A 15421-nucleotide genomic window follows, 5' to 3' on the forward strand; every position below is an offset into this window, starting at 1 on the left:
AAATCAGGTATAGAGGATAAAAATAAAAAATTTAATTTTTACATAATTCATAGACTTTGGTACTAGTACTTTCTTAGTTTGTATACTTTTAGATATTAGGGCTTATATATTGAGGCTGACCCATGTTAACAGTATGTAGCTCTAGCTTTTGCTGCAAGCTAGCTACTAATAGTAATACTCCCTTCGCGTCCTAATATAAGTTATCTTGGCTAATTTATGAGAATCAAAATATGATAGTTAGTTAACTCATTAAATCTGCCTTATCTAATTTTACTCGTATTAAATGAAGTTGTGAATAACAGGAAAAAAAATAAAAACTTGTATTTAAGTATTAATTATAGAGACGAAATTAATAAATAAGTAGTAGTTACTTTCCAGATAATTTATTTATAAATTAAAACTTTTTTGTATAAATGAATTATATCGTAGTAAATGAGAAAATGTAGCTATTGTGTTTGAAAAGAGAGAGGGTCAATCAGTAATATTTAATATCTGATTGTTGATTATTTTACGCGGCAAATTAAAAGGCGGTCTCCACATAATGATATACAGCTATGAGTTGATGAATTGCATCTATTTAAAATTGGTCCAATACCGATTTCTTTGTATAAATTCTTCATTATAAATAGTCTATCTTAAGTGTCCGGTCAATTAAAAAGATTTCAATAAAATGATAGTAATCTCACTTTTTAAGTCAAAATTCAATATTACATTTCTTTTAAAAATTATACATACAACGCGGCGAGAGGGGGAAAAAAGGGGTACAAAGGATTGAAATTATGGTTTTCTTTTGGCCTGAGTTGAAATTATCGTTTGAAACCGTACGTGATTTATTCGGCTATGCTAATTAATTCAATAACTTAATCCATGTGAGTTCACCCATTAAAGGTTTATTATTGCTTCATTAATAACTTGGTTGTAAGATACTTTTTTGGTTCTACTTATAAGTCACTTCCAATATATTTCACACAGGCAAAAAAAAATTTCATTAACTCTCATTTAAAATTCAATAACTTTTCAACTTTATTTCTATTTAATATACATTATACCTCATGTAAACAAAATCAATATAATAATAAATGAAGCGTAAAATGATACATCCATACAAAAAATTTCTCTCAGTGTCCTATAAATATGACAAAAAAATGTCTTCTCTCTCTGCCTTATAAATAGGATCAGAGGAGTATACCACTCTGCTCCTTTTTAATTGTCACTTGTAATATTTCTCATATACCAAGGAGATCATTAAATACATAAAATTTTTCACTTTTACCCTTATTAAATGCTAGTATATTTTTTCCCACCCTTTCCTTTTATCTTCACCGTTACATTTGTCTCTCTTAATTAATAGAGGCAGAAGTGGAAATGAAGCATTAAAAAGGGTGTAAATGACAATTAAAAAGAACTAAAGTGGTTAGTGGTATATGATTTTTAAGAATTATATAAATAAATCAATATCCTTTTAGGCTATGAATATACCACTCTGGTCCTTTTAATGGTCACTTGTAGTATTTTCCCACATACTAAGGAGATCATTAAATACATAAAATAATTTCTTTTTATCCTTGTTAAATGTTAGTATATTTTTTCTCATCCTTTTTCTCTATTTTTACTTTTACATTTGTCTTCCTTGCAAAACTAGAAATGAAGCATTAAAAAGAGTACAGTGATAAATACTCCCTCCGTTTCTTATTATAAGAGACAAATAACTGAAGTACGTTGATCAAAAAAATAGTTAAAATTAGTTAAGAACAATTAATGTGTAAAAAATATATTTTTTTTCCAAAAATGCCCTCATTAATAAGGAGAGAGAGCATGAGAGAGAATAATTAAATTATTAAAAGAAAGACAAGTGGGAGGGGAAGAGAGTGTGAGTTGGCGATAATAAATATGGGTAAAATAGAAAATCAACACAAAAAAGTAGAGACAACTTTTAAGTGTCTCTTATATATAGGAACATGCCATAAGCATCAAATGTCTCTTATAATAAGGAACGAAAGGAGTAAAAAAGACCAAAGTGGCATATATATATATATGCTCTCTCTATCTCTCTCAATATATATATATATATTTGTCATTATTTCTGATTGTGTTACACATGTTTGACGTATACTGACATATAAGTTAGAAAACTTATTCATGAATATATTCGAAGTGAAAGATTATTTTAAGATAATTAGAGAATTGAAAAGTTAGGCACTCCACGAGAGTGGACTAACAAGTACATATATTTAAATCATTTGTGTCATTAGTACTGTTTGTGCTATATTACATGTTCAAGCATGCGCATATCATCTCCTGTAATTAGTATAAAAGTTGAATTTAGCCATCCTAAATATAAAATTTTAATTCACTTTATTTTGTATACTTATAAATTTTTTTAAAATATTCCTATTAGATGTAAGAATTTATAACTAAGAGGTAACTTCAATTTGACATAAAGTAATTTTGAGAAGTTAATACACATTGGTTATAAATAATTAATTTAACTTATTTTCTTAATATTTCTAAATTAGCTATCTATCTTACAGTAAACGGTGGTAATATAAATTTTATGATAATGTGAATATGAAGGGACCAGGAATTTTTTGTATCCCAAAAAAAAGAAGAAGAAGGGACCAGGAATTTCGGTAACAAACAAAGAATTGCGGCCACTGGTCGACCATCATTAAGACATAAATTATATGTCTGATGTTATATTAACCAAATAATAATTTGATGAAACCTGATGCCACGTTTCTCCAAAGTAACTAGCATTTTTTTTTCCAAGTAAAAAGTGATATATATATATATATATGATCCTCTAAATTAATTGTGATATACGTTCTAGCGGTATGTGTATACTAGAGGAAAGGTAGATTGGAAAATAATAGATTTAAAACGAGGAGGAAAACTGAGGAATTGAAGAAAAAAGAGAGAAAATTAGAAAAGAACAAGAAGAAAGAGGAGAGAGTAGAGAAAACTGAGAGAGAAAAGTCCGTAAAATGCAATCGTATGATATAGTATGCCTTCAAAATGAAACTCTAGTAGTGTTTTATAACCTAAACTAAAGATAAATAAAAAAATTAATAAAAGATTATAAAATAAATAGTGAGAGAGTTGGGTTGAGATAACTGCCCACTAAATCACCAACCACAAAATAAATAATTAATTAAGATAAACTAAATAATAAATTAAAAATTAAAAATAGCAGAAAGTCCTGAATATCTGTATCAATAAGGTATCAAATAATTCTAATATTGTTCATCCAGCTTATAGCTTGTTTGGGTTTTTTATTTATTTGTCAGGTAAGTTTTTTTTTTGGCATTTTACATGTAAAATTGAATTTAAATTTTATCATTGTTAATTTGCCATAATGTATATCCTGAGGGTTACATAAACTGTACCAGTTATGACAGCGGCAGATCAGCCATTTGCTGTCGTCATGATGGTGACCGAGAATCGATTTGTTTTGACGTTTTGCCTTACGCTATTATTTAACTCGGAGTGTTGATATTTTATTTAATAGCAAACAATAACATAATACTTATACATGATTTTCCAAAAATATGATTAAATTATTCCCGGTCGACATGAAATATTAATTAATTAACTGCGGCTTGATTTCCAATTTTTGTTTTCACATAAATTTAGACTTTTTTGACCGAAATAAAAAATGAATCAATGATGCAACCTCCGATATGTATACTCTGCTACGTCATTGTCTATCACCTAATATCTCTCTCTCTCCCCCCCCTCTCTCGCATGCATAAAATAGATCCAATACAATATCATGTTTTCTTATCTTCCTCTAGCTAATTAGAAAGTTTAAAGTTGATTTTGATTCTAAATTAAATGTAACACTTTAATAAATTTTATTTTTTATATTTATTATTTTTTCTAAACTATGTTATCTGACTTATAGATTGATATATAATTTAATATTATACAGGAGTATTTTTTTTCCCTAAACACAAGCATTCTCCTGTTGAAAGCAATTATGTTCAAATTACTGTTAAATATTAAATATGAATACCTCTTTTAACAAGAATTTAACTTTTGATTCATCATATTATATATAAGGGACTTGCCTTTTCCGCTTAATTCAAATTCTTGTTAGTTATAGAAGAATATTTTAGGGAAGTCAAGTCATATTTATTAAAATTAAATAATTTATCTAATTTCTTTAATTTATCAAAATTTTATAAGTAATACTCATGTTTGAGGGAGTATCACTCTATATGAATATGCAAATTCATCAACAAAGATCATTCGATCTAATTTATATCACAATTAGTTAATAATTACTATATTTTTTATTTACTATTATCTCAAGACTTATTTGTAAACAATAAGTTATAGTTAAAATATAACTGAAATTTATTTATTTTTTATAAGTACGGAATAGAAACTTTATTGCTGGAAGCCCTGTAATTTCATTGCTTTAGAAACTTTCTTAGTAAATTCTAACTTGCTTCTAGGCTGATGAAAACTTTTTTTTAATCTGTAGGAGGTCGGGCGTTGTCTTTCATACTCTGCTATAGTCCATGTTCAAGCGTGCGTATACTATTTCCTATCGTTAATATAAAAGTTAATTGAAGGTTAAATTTGATCATCCTAGATATAAAATTTTAATTCACATTATTTTTCATATTTATATTTTTTTCCAAAATATTCCTATCGAATGTAAGGATTTCTAACCAAGAGATAACTTCAATCCAGCATAGGGTAATTTTTAAAAGCCAATACATATTTGTTATAAATAATCAGTTTAACTAATTTTCTTAATATTTTTAAATTAACTATTTATCTTACAGTTAACGGAGGCAATATAAATTTTATGATAATATGAATGCACCAGGAATTATGCTAACAAACAAAGAATTGCGGCCACTGGTGTCGCCCATCATTAAGACATAAACTATATGTCTGATGTTATATTAACCAAATAATAGTTGGCAAAAAAAACCAAATAGTTATTTGATGAAACCTGACGCCACGTTTCTCCAACGTAGCCACCTTTTTTTTTTCCAGTAAAAAGTGATATATATATATATATATATAGTCCTCTAAATTAATTGTGATATGCTACACTCTAGCGATATGTATATATTGGAGGAAACAGTAGATTGGAAAAAAGGTATCATATAATTCTAATATTGTTTATCCTTATAGCTTGTTTGGGTTTTTATTTAATTGTTAGGTAAGTTTTTAAAGCACTTTACATGTAAATATTGTCTTTTTGAAAAACTGGATGGCACTGAGCAAAAAAAGTTAATATCTTTTCATCTATTAATAACCACATATTTAGTTTCTTTACTATCATTTTAGATAAATTCACAGGACAACCTGACCGTCATCTAGAGCTGAAGTAAATAAATAAATAAGGTAGAAGGACCAAGAAAGTTCTGTAATCAGCTTTTCATAAAACATGAGGGTCATGGTAACCCTCATTTGATATTATGAATATACTCGTGACTTTCAACATGTTTCATACAGACTAAGAAAAATCTTAAACTTTATTGACGCTCATTTAAAATTCAATAACTTTTCAATTTTATCCCTATTTAATATACATCATACCTCATGTAAGCAAAATTAACAAAATAATAAATGAAGGGTAAAACTATACATTTATATGAAAATTTCTCTCATTGCCCCATAATAAGAGAGAGAGAGAGACCGAATCAGTTGGTTCAACCGGAAAATGAGACATCTAATAAAATTGGAATGATACGGAGAAAAAGAAAAAAGCGCACGAGGTTTTGCTTCTTAATTTAGAGTTTTGACTCATGAAATGCTTCCGATGTGGACTTCTCTTCCAGTCATGTGTAGAGCATTTTTGTCACATAACAAATTAAGAGGATATTTGGGTGGAAACTAAACTATGATTTTAAAAGTAATCTTACAGTATAAAAAATAAATATATGAAAAAAGTTACCTCAATTTGCAGAAAAATGCCTTTTAAAAATGTTTTTAGGGTATTCCAATCACTCCCTATTTCGGCCTCAATAATTCATATCCACGCTGTTTTTCCTTTTTGCCATACTCGACAAAATCGTCTGAGGTTTTGAACTTTCTAAATTGTATATAAAGCTGCTTGAACTATTTTAAAATTTTGAATTTTTACAATTAGCCCTCTTATCATTAATTAATTAATTAATTCACTATTTCATTAACATAATGTAACATTTTAGAAAATATATTTGTTACATTACCTGAATTGGGCGTTAGTTGTAAATATAAGTGAAAACTTAACCAAAAATGATGTTTAAAACTCTCCATGGCCAAAAAAAAGTGCTATAAAGCTTAGCCTATAAACATCTTATAACATCTCTATACGTTAATGAATAATCGGGGTGAAAATCACTGTTTTTTTAATTAATTCCTCCCTATTTTTCCTTTCCAAAATTTATGATTTAATTCGTATATGTGTTGAAAATTAAATTTTCTGTCATAATAAATTGGAACCCAAATTTGACACACCGACTGACCCCCAATATAATAGCTTTATTTTGATTTTGATTTTGGCTTCAAATCGAGTCCTTCATTTTGTCACCATTTGGGACATAGATTTTTATTTTTTTAAAAAAAATGTAATTTCTTATACATTGAAGATTGAAATTCTTCCCTTGACCAATTGGAATATAAATTTCCGAACCAAGATTTAATATCCTCCTAAACTTGCCCTTCAAGCATAATCTCGATTTGTATATCTAGTTTTCCCCCCAAGTTCTTAGGTTTCCTTCACAAAATTTTTAATGTCCTATACAATGAAAACTGAAATTACATTCCTGACCAGTCAAAATTTCAATGCAAGACACACAAAACAGTATCTTCCCCAATTCTCCATGGTCCAACATAAAATCCGTAATTTTCCAAATTTCTAATTTCCAAATGAAATCTCCAACTTAATTCAAGTATTCTGAAAAATTACTATCTTTACTGAAAGTACATAAAATGTTAAATACAAAATATATGTAACAACGATTTAACTGAGTGTCAGTTCCCGTTCAATCACAAACTTGTAAACTAGAAAATAGATGGCTAAGATAAATTGCGGAAATAACTGGTTATAATACTTTTCTAATCATAAGGCATTTACAAATTATTTTATTAGAATTAAAAAAAAAATTAATCTTACTGGTTCTGCCTTAAAGTCTATTAACTTTTTAATTTTATCCTTATTTAATATATATATTTCTAAGAAAATAATTGTCTACGAAGTAATAATTTATGAAATTATACTACCTCCGGTCCTAATTATAAGAGCTAGTTCACTAATTTGAAGAAATTAAGGAAAGAAGTTAAGTTATTTATTTGTAATAAATAGGTGTTGTCTTTCCTAAAATATTCTTTCTAATCAAATATAATGGCTAAAACTATAATTATTAGAAGGATTATCTTAAAAAAATTGAGTAAATATAAGAGATAAAATGAATTTGGGTCTTATATTTAGTATCAATATAGAAGTCAAACGGGGTCTTATATTAAGGACCGGAGGTAGTATATTGATATAATAAATTTAATGTGATTTATGTTAACTGTTAAGGACAAAACAATAATCTCTGTGACCAATAAACAGAACCAAAGAAATAATACGACTATATCAAATACACACTATTTATTTAATGACATAGATATAATGCACACGGAGACACCTTAAGATGAAACTATCGTAATCAGTTTTGAACTCTGGGGCTTTTCTTTTGGACATTAATTCCTCATTTGTTTTGATCTACTGGCAAGTGCAAACAGAAAAAAAAGAAACAGAATTTGAAAGTCAGGCCACTGTTCAACATACACGTAAACTCACGCTAACTGCATTATATGTATTTATAATTGTACACATTTAAGCGGCACACATAAATGTATTACTAGTAGTATCATCTAAATATATTACAAATATACAGTTGTTTGTTTGACCGTTAAATTGCGATATTTGAAATAGCGAATGTAATTTACAACTTCTAATTAAGCTCAATTGAGATCAAAGTCTTCGCTAATCTTATACTACCAATTACCTACTGATCAAAGCCGGTGACCAGGCTTCAATTAATCAAAATTTAGTTCCTCTGCTTTCTTTTGCGTTAACTGTACTCATTCCCTTTCCGTGTCATAAACTCATATAAACTCGTAGATAACATATATTTATTAGACATAATTAAACTAATTTTTTTAATTTACTCAAATTGGTTAACTAATTCTTATATTAAAAATCTGAGATAGTAACTAAATATGACGATTTTGGCGGCTATTAAAGACAAAATATAATAGACGACAATTCTTGGCATGCCACTGCACACGTGATTTCAGTGTCATAAACTCATATATATTATCTAAAGTCTAATTTAGACGAATCAGAAACTTAGGAAAGTGGAGAAAAGTTATGATCATGTTTGTGCGTAGTTTGATGATGAAGATAGAGTTCTCAGAATTTTCAGTTCCGACGAAAAATCTAATCAAAACAAAGAAAACGACCAGAAAAAGGTTTTATTATAATATAGATACACCTTCTAGTCATTAATATAAGAGCTAGTTGATTAATTTGAATAAATTAAGAAAACTACTTAAGTTAGTTATTTGTAATAAATAAATATTGTCTTTCCTAAAATATCCTTGTATATTGGCTAGAACTATTATTATTACTAGGACTATTTTAAAAAAAAAGGATAAATATAAAAGACAAAGAAAATTGAGTTTTTATATTTATAACCAAAATAAAAGTTAAACGAGTTCTTATATTAAGGATCAGAGGTAGTGTGTGTATATAAGAACATGTACATAGTTTTTTTTTTTAATCACATTTGGTTAAAAATAGTGACATACTTTTGCATAATTTCGTTTTCACATTACATGTAGCTGCATCTCGTTTTATTTAATTAGTCCCATTTAAATTGTTTCAATAGCTCAACGAAAAAAATAAATCACAATAATTAATACTCCTTTATTCAAATATATATTCTAAAAATCTCTCTAATTAATTTTTTATGAAAGATATTAAATAATGTTGACAATATTAAGTTAATTTATGTTAAATTATACCATATCACTATTTATCAAAAAAATTATATCATATTAGAACATTTTTGTTCTCAACTAGATATCGAAGTCATTAAGTAATTCTATTTTTGGAAAAATATATACCGTGACAAAAATAAAAAGGAGTTGGGTATATCTTTTGAAATAAGAAAAACATATGTATCAATTACAAGTCAGCAAACTTTAAAAAAATGTTCGTATTTTTTTTTTACTAACAATAAAATTCATACATGTAAATATTTATATACACATATTTACGTGCGACAAATTCCAGATTGAAAGTTTCAAAGTTTTTTGGGCAAAAAAAAAAGTGTCAAAGTTCAAACTAGCTGGTAGAAGATGGTTAATGCTCATCCAGAATGGCTCAATTGACAATAATGCAACTCAAATCACGCATTGGAAATATTAAAAAAAAAAAAGAAAGGGCCTTACTAGTTAAGATGAAAATTTGTTTTGGGCCATGAACCTGACTAATTCTTAGTTTGGTCCACTACATATGCTTATTTGGGCAGCTTAATACTGAGCCCAGTGGTTTCAGATATCCTTAACTCGTAATTTTTTTTATACTCTCCCAGTAAATATTTGCATAGAATCAAAAACATAATTTTAAAAATATTTTTATAGTGTATAAAATAAATATACAAAGGAGTTTTTCTCGTTTTGAAAAAAAGTCCTTCTAAGAAACACTTTTGAACGAGAAAATGTGTAGTCCACATTAATGTGTCTCTGGGCCTATTTCTACATGAAGATCATTAAACTCATATAGCAGATCCGTATGGTAAAAAAAAAAAATTTCTTGTTTTTTTTAAAAAATAATTTCTACTCTATTTTTCATCCGAAAAATGACGCAAATTATTAATATACTAGCAAATACGGATGGTTTGGTTACTTTACTCGTCGCCCGCCTCCAATATTTCACTTGATCTTTGAAATCAAATTATTTTTTACTTATAATACTAAAAGCATCTTTTTTGCTTCAATGCTTACAAAAAATTCTAAAATAAATTTTAGCCCGCACTTCATATTTTAATTTTCAATTTGGCCGTCTCAATTATCAATTTCTAGCTCTGTTACTTTCATAATTTATTAATAATATAAATCTTTGCATAAATTTTATATTTTATATTTCATATATATATATGTGATGGTTCCAAAATAATAAAGCTAATATTAACTAGCCTTGTTCTATATTTATACTGCAACAGTGGTATGCATACATGCCAGATCACTTGTGCCAAACCGAGGAAGGGAAAGCAATAATTGTGAAAATTGAAAAATGAATATATTATTTGGCTAATATTTATTTATATTTTTCTTGTTATCAATTTTTTTTAAGGAAACATGTATTATATTTTATGTTTCTAATTAGGTACAGTCATCCTTCTATTATAGGTAATTCTATTTAAGATAATAGATATATGCACGTTTATTAGTAAGGATTCAAAGTTTAATTAGTTTATCACAAGAGGGACAAACTCCTTCTATTACACCGACTGGTATTAGTAAGGTCAACTTTTTTTTTTTTCCCCTGGTTAGGCATAAGAATTCTCGTCTTAGAAAGAAATCTTACTAAATGTGATAAGATCCACATGTGTTACACGAGTTAAAACAGCTAAAAAGTAAATAAAGGAACAAAAGCGACCCTACTGCAGGCGGCAGACACAAACAAAAGAACACATGCGAAGACTTGAAAATAGAAAACACACAGACAAAGCCAAGTTAAGAGGCATGCGCTCACACAATATAAACTTGTATTGTTTGCATTTTCTTACACGTGGAGACTTGAAAATAGAAAACACACAGACACAAACAAAAGCGACCTTACTGCAGGCGGCAGACACAAACAAAAGAACACATGCGAAGACTTGAAAATAGAAACCACACAGACAAAGCCAAGTTAAGAGGCGTGCGCTCACACAATATAAACTTGTATTGTTTGCATTTTCTTACACGAATGTTACGTTCTTGACCATGGAAACTTAATCCGACAGCTTCCTACACGAACAAGACCATATGATGTGCAAGAAAAGCCCGAAGAAAGAAACCAATAGTGCATAAGAACAACAGCTTCCTCAAGAACCAAGAAGAGGAGCATGCGGCTAGGGTTTCTCTCTCTCCCCAACCTAACTTTGGCCCAAAATCTCTCCCCCTCATCTTTAAAGTGTACTTTTTATTTTTAATCAATAAAACGAAATGATTTCGCCGCAGCATGGGAACACAAACGAACTTAAAGGGCTCAATCGTTAAGGTTGATGGAGACAGCAAAACCTCTTTTTTTTTTGGGTAAATACGCCCCAAAAGAAAATATGTCATGAATATCTGTTATCATCGTCGTCATTATTTTAATAGATCTGATTTCCTCATGAATATCTGTTATCATCGTCATCATTATTTTAATAGATCTGATTTCCTAAACTACGTACAACGTAGTGGGTTTGAAGAAAACCATGCTAGCTAGTCCGTCTTTCTGTGGGCGCAGGTCATTGGGTCAGTTCGAATTAGCAATTAGAAAATTAGATCGGGTAAAAGTTAAATTAGGTGATGTAAATTATGTTTAGATTAGATTTTATAAAAGTTAGTTTGTGAAAGTAAATTATTTGGATTATGATTGAATAAGTAAGTTGAGTTTGTAAAATTTTCAAAATGAGTAAGACTTTTTTAAATAATAAAAAATAAAAAATTATCAATTTACATAATATAATAATTTTAAATTATTTATTAGCTCTTGTTGAATGTTGATCTCATATATTTTCTCTTTTTTTTTTGTCATTTATTATAAAGGCATATTTGAAAACAAAAGTATATTTCTAGGGGCAGATTTGAAAACAAAAGTAAATGTCTAATTTATTTATTCCTTTCAACTAATTTTAACTAATTTTTTATTAGGCTAAAGTATACGTTTAGTCCTTTAACTTTACACAATATTTCATTTTGATCCCTCAACTTTAAAAAATAAACTTTTAGTCCTCTATTCATAAAATTGTTAACAAAAAATGATTATATTAAGCTCTTAAATACTGATAAAATATTACTAAATGCTAACATATGAAGTTTAATATTCAAAACAACCATGATTGTTACAAAAAATCATCATTTAAGATTAATAATTTTGAGGTTAAAGGATTGAAAGTATACCTTTTAAGGTTAAAGGACTAAACTGAAATCTCACATAATGTTAAATGACCAATATATACTTTAGCCTTTTTATTATTTACAAATTAATTATTTGAGGCTTATAATAAGAATCAGGAGAAGTAGTAAATTTCTTAACTTTTTCTCTTTTCATGTTTCAAAAGCCATAAGTCATAAGTAGCTAATTTTTACTTATCACTTATTATAGCTTTTTATGTAAAAGTCAGATTGCTCCATCGCTAACCCAAACACCACAAATTTTTCAACCATATTTTTGCTTGAAAAAAAGTAACTTATTACCCTCCAAACGATGGGCCAAACAGGCTCATTATTGATAACATTCACTGATTCACATATGCATTCCCTACCAACCTACTTTCCAACGTTAAACCATTACGGCTTTGAGATGGAAGCGTTCATAGGACCATGTCATATCATACAAAAACCACATTAAATCAAAACTAAAACACTACCAATCTACCATGTTATCCCTCCGGTCCATAATTAATATAGGAAGTTTTCTGAAGAAAAAAGGTCCAAAATATAAGAAGTTGCTAGGATAATTAATGACATTTTTCCATGTGCATTAGAAAAATTGCTGGTTTGACACTAAATTAAACTAGAACGGCCTTTTTTTTTGGTATTTATAGAACTCAAGATGATCATATATAATTTATAAATAGTACACATTTCTACAAATTTCATAAAATAAATCAATGCTCTCATCACTTTTTTGTCTTTATTGCATTCGTGATTTACATTTTTTACTAATGAAAATATATCTATCAAGAATAAATTTATATCACATTATACTGTTCCAAAAAATCTGAAAAATGTACTACCTCCGATCCTTGATATAAAAGCTAGCTGAGATTTGATTTGGTCCTAAATGTAATATCTCAATTCATTTTGTCTTTCAAATTTATAATTCATTCTCTAAATTATCCCTGCTGATTACACATAATATGAGTTTCCATCCAAAGATAATCATGATTAAAAGAATACTTTTGAAAAATCAACTTATATTTATTACAAATAACTAATTTAACTAACTTTCTTAATTATTCAAATTAGTTAAGTAGTTCTTGTATTAAGAAGAAGGGTAGTATTACCTCTGGTCCTAATTATAAGAGCTAGTTGACTAATTTGAAGAGATTAAGGAAATAAGTTAAGTTAGTTATTTGTAATAAATATGTGTTGTTTTTACTAAAATATCTTGGCTAATTAAGTGTGTTGGCTAAAACTATAATTATTAGAAAGATTATTTTAAAAAAAAACTGCATAAATATGATAGACAAAATGGATTGGGATCTTATATTTAAGATCAAAATAAAAGTCAAATAAAGTCTTATATTAAGCAGTATTATTCATTGTGGAATGGCTGATGAGAATCATTGATTTGAAGACAAGTCGCAGGGAATTGAAATATTACACATTGATATGGCCTAAAGCCTATATATATAGGATAAAAACCCTATACTTAGCCTTGGCGCGACATTATTTATTGTTGGTGAGAGCTTCTAATCGAGCCAAACTGATGAACTTAGGAGAATACACAAATAGAAGCATATTGGCATGCTGACCAAATTTCCCTCATTAATTAAGTACTCATCATCATCCACTGATTTCTTCATTCAATTTGCTCATCACGGCATTTGAAGCTTCACTTACCAGCTCCGACCAGTCACTGCAATCAATCAACCCCATCATTTATATATATATATATATATATATATATATATATAATATCAAACTTCAACATATAGTGCACCGAAGTTTATTTTATGTCAATGCTACAACGTTTACTTCTCCTTTCAGTTGGTGTTTTCATAGGAATGGTGGTTATTTTCTTATTATTTAAAATGTTCGCTATTAATAAGTAATTGACTTCTCTGCAAAACAATCATATATCTACAATTCAATATGGGTTTGCGTCTTCTTTTATTGCTTATGTTTCCAAAACAATTGGAATTCATTCTGTGTAATGCATATGAAAATGTTTTGGTTTAAATGTCTACTTGTTCTATTGTTCATCTTATCCTGATTCCAACTATTAATAACGTATCAAATTGCCCTACCTCTCATAATTAAACTTACCCCCAGCACCTCAAGTTCCCATGACCTTGTCGGTAATGGATCTTCTGAAGCTGAGAATCCATGAATTCCTAAAATTTTCCTTTTTAAGGAAAAGAATGATGAATAATTTATGTTTTATATAAAAAAAATCATCAAATTAAATGGTGAAAGTATTTTTTAAAAAGAGAGAGGAAACTTCATAGAAATTCATGGGTCGTCTCAGTTTCAAGATTGAAAGTCATTATTATAGGGCAAATACATCATCAAAACTAATAAAACTTAAGGAAGAGAGTGAAGAATTTATGTTTTATATAAAAAAAAATCATCAAATTAAATGGTGAGAGTATTTAAAGAAAAAGAAAAGGAAAACTTCATAGAGATTCATGGGTCCTCTCAGCTTCAAGATTGAAAGTCATTGTTATAGGGGAAAGACATCATCAAAACTAATAAAACTTAAAGTGCCAGGACAGAAAATATATATATTTATATTTATAGCATACTCTTTTGAAGAGTCGAAGGGCAATCCCACAATGGACTTAGCTTCTTCAACTGCGAAGTTAAACTTCTTCAGATCATTATGGGAACAGCTCAATATTGCACTCTCCTTTACACGAAGCTGTGACGGCTTCACATCATAGAAAATGGGAACGATCCATTTCTTTGATTCAACGAGAAGTGAAAGCTCATGGAGACAGAAATAAGAGTCACAATAACGAGGCGAAAAGACAGCAACCCCAACCTTACATCCTCGTATAGCTTTACCAATTGTGTCCAACAACCTATCTCCAGGTTTCATAGTTTCTGCGTCCAAGAATGGCTTGCAGCGTTGCTGCACCAAATGGTCGTACAGCAAGCGAACCACCGTACGTCTCGTATCAGCCGTACGGTGGTTTATGAACACGTCGCATGCAGGCCGCGCAATGTTGTGACAAAGTTTTGCAGGCAATCCCATCTTCAAACAAAGGATTGTGTCTAGCTAGCTAGCTACCGAACTAGGGTTTGGTCTATGTTTGTGGTTCTGTAAGCACGCATCGTTATGCAACGTTACGTATATATATGAATTTTGAGCATTGAAACTGAGGGAAAATGGCGAAAAAGTCAAACCTGGGAAAATACCTTGTACTTGGAAAGTCTGAATCAAGCACAAGTCGTAGATTTTATTGGAATTTATGCTTTTTTTTAAAAGAAAAAA

The 15421-nt window shown here is 28.7% G+C and overlaps 1 protein-coding gene across 1 annotated transcript; it reads right to left on the reverse strand.

The window, feature by feature from the left end:
* Positions 1-13767: 13767 nt before the first annotated feature.
* LOC114732391 (TMV resistance protein N-like) lies at positions 13768-15181 on the reverse strand. The gene is made up of 2 exons (XM_028919676.1): positions 14730-15181; positions 13768-13840 (listed from the first exon to the last, which is right to left on the reverse strand). Exons 1-2 carry the CDS (start codon positions 15179-15181, stop codon positions 13768-13770), a joined length of 525 nt encoding a protein of 174 aa, XP_028775509.1.
* Positions 15182-15421: the final 240 nt, after the last annotated feature.

The sequence above is a fragment of the Neltuma alba genome, unplaced genomic scaffold, assembly GCF_004799145.2.
Source record: "Neltuma alba isolate B1F8T4 unplaced genomic scaffold, ASM479914v2 tig00012910_pilon, whole genome shotgun sequence".
In the NCBI taxonomy this organism is placed as follows: Eukaryota; Viridiplantae; Streptophyta; class Magnoliopsida; order Fabales; family Fabaceae; genus Neltuma; species Neltuma alba.

Bases quoted from the DNA above. Each gene is read 5' to 3' on its own strand.
- LOC114732391 (XM_028919676.1), bottom strand. From the start codon at position 15,181: ATGGGATTGCCTGCAAAACTTTGTCACAACATTGCGCGGCCTGCATGC. The intron at 13,841-14,729 runs GTATGCTATAAA...GATTGATTGCAG, and splicing joins CCCTTCGACTCTTCAAAAGA to TGACTGGTCGGAGCTGGTAA.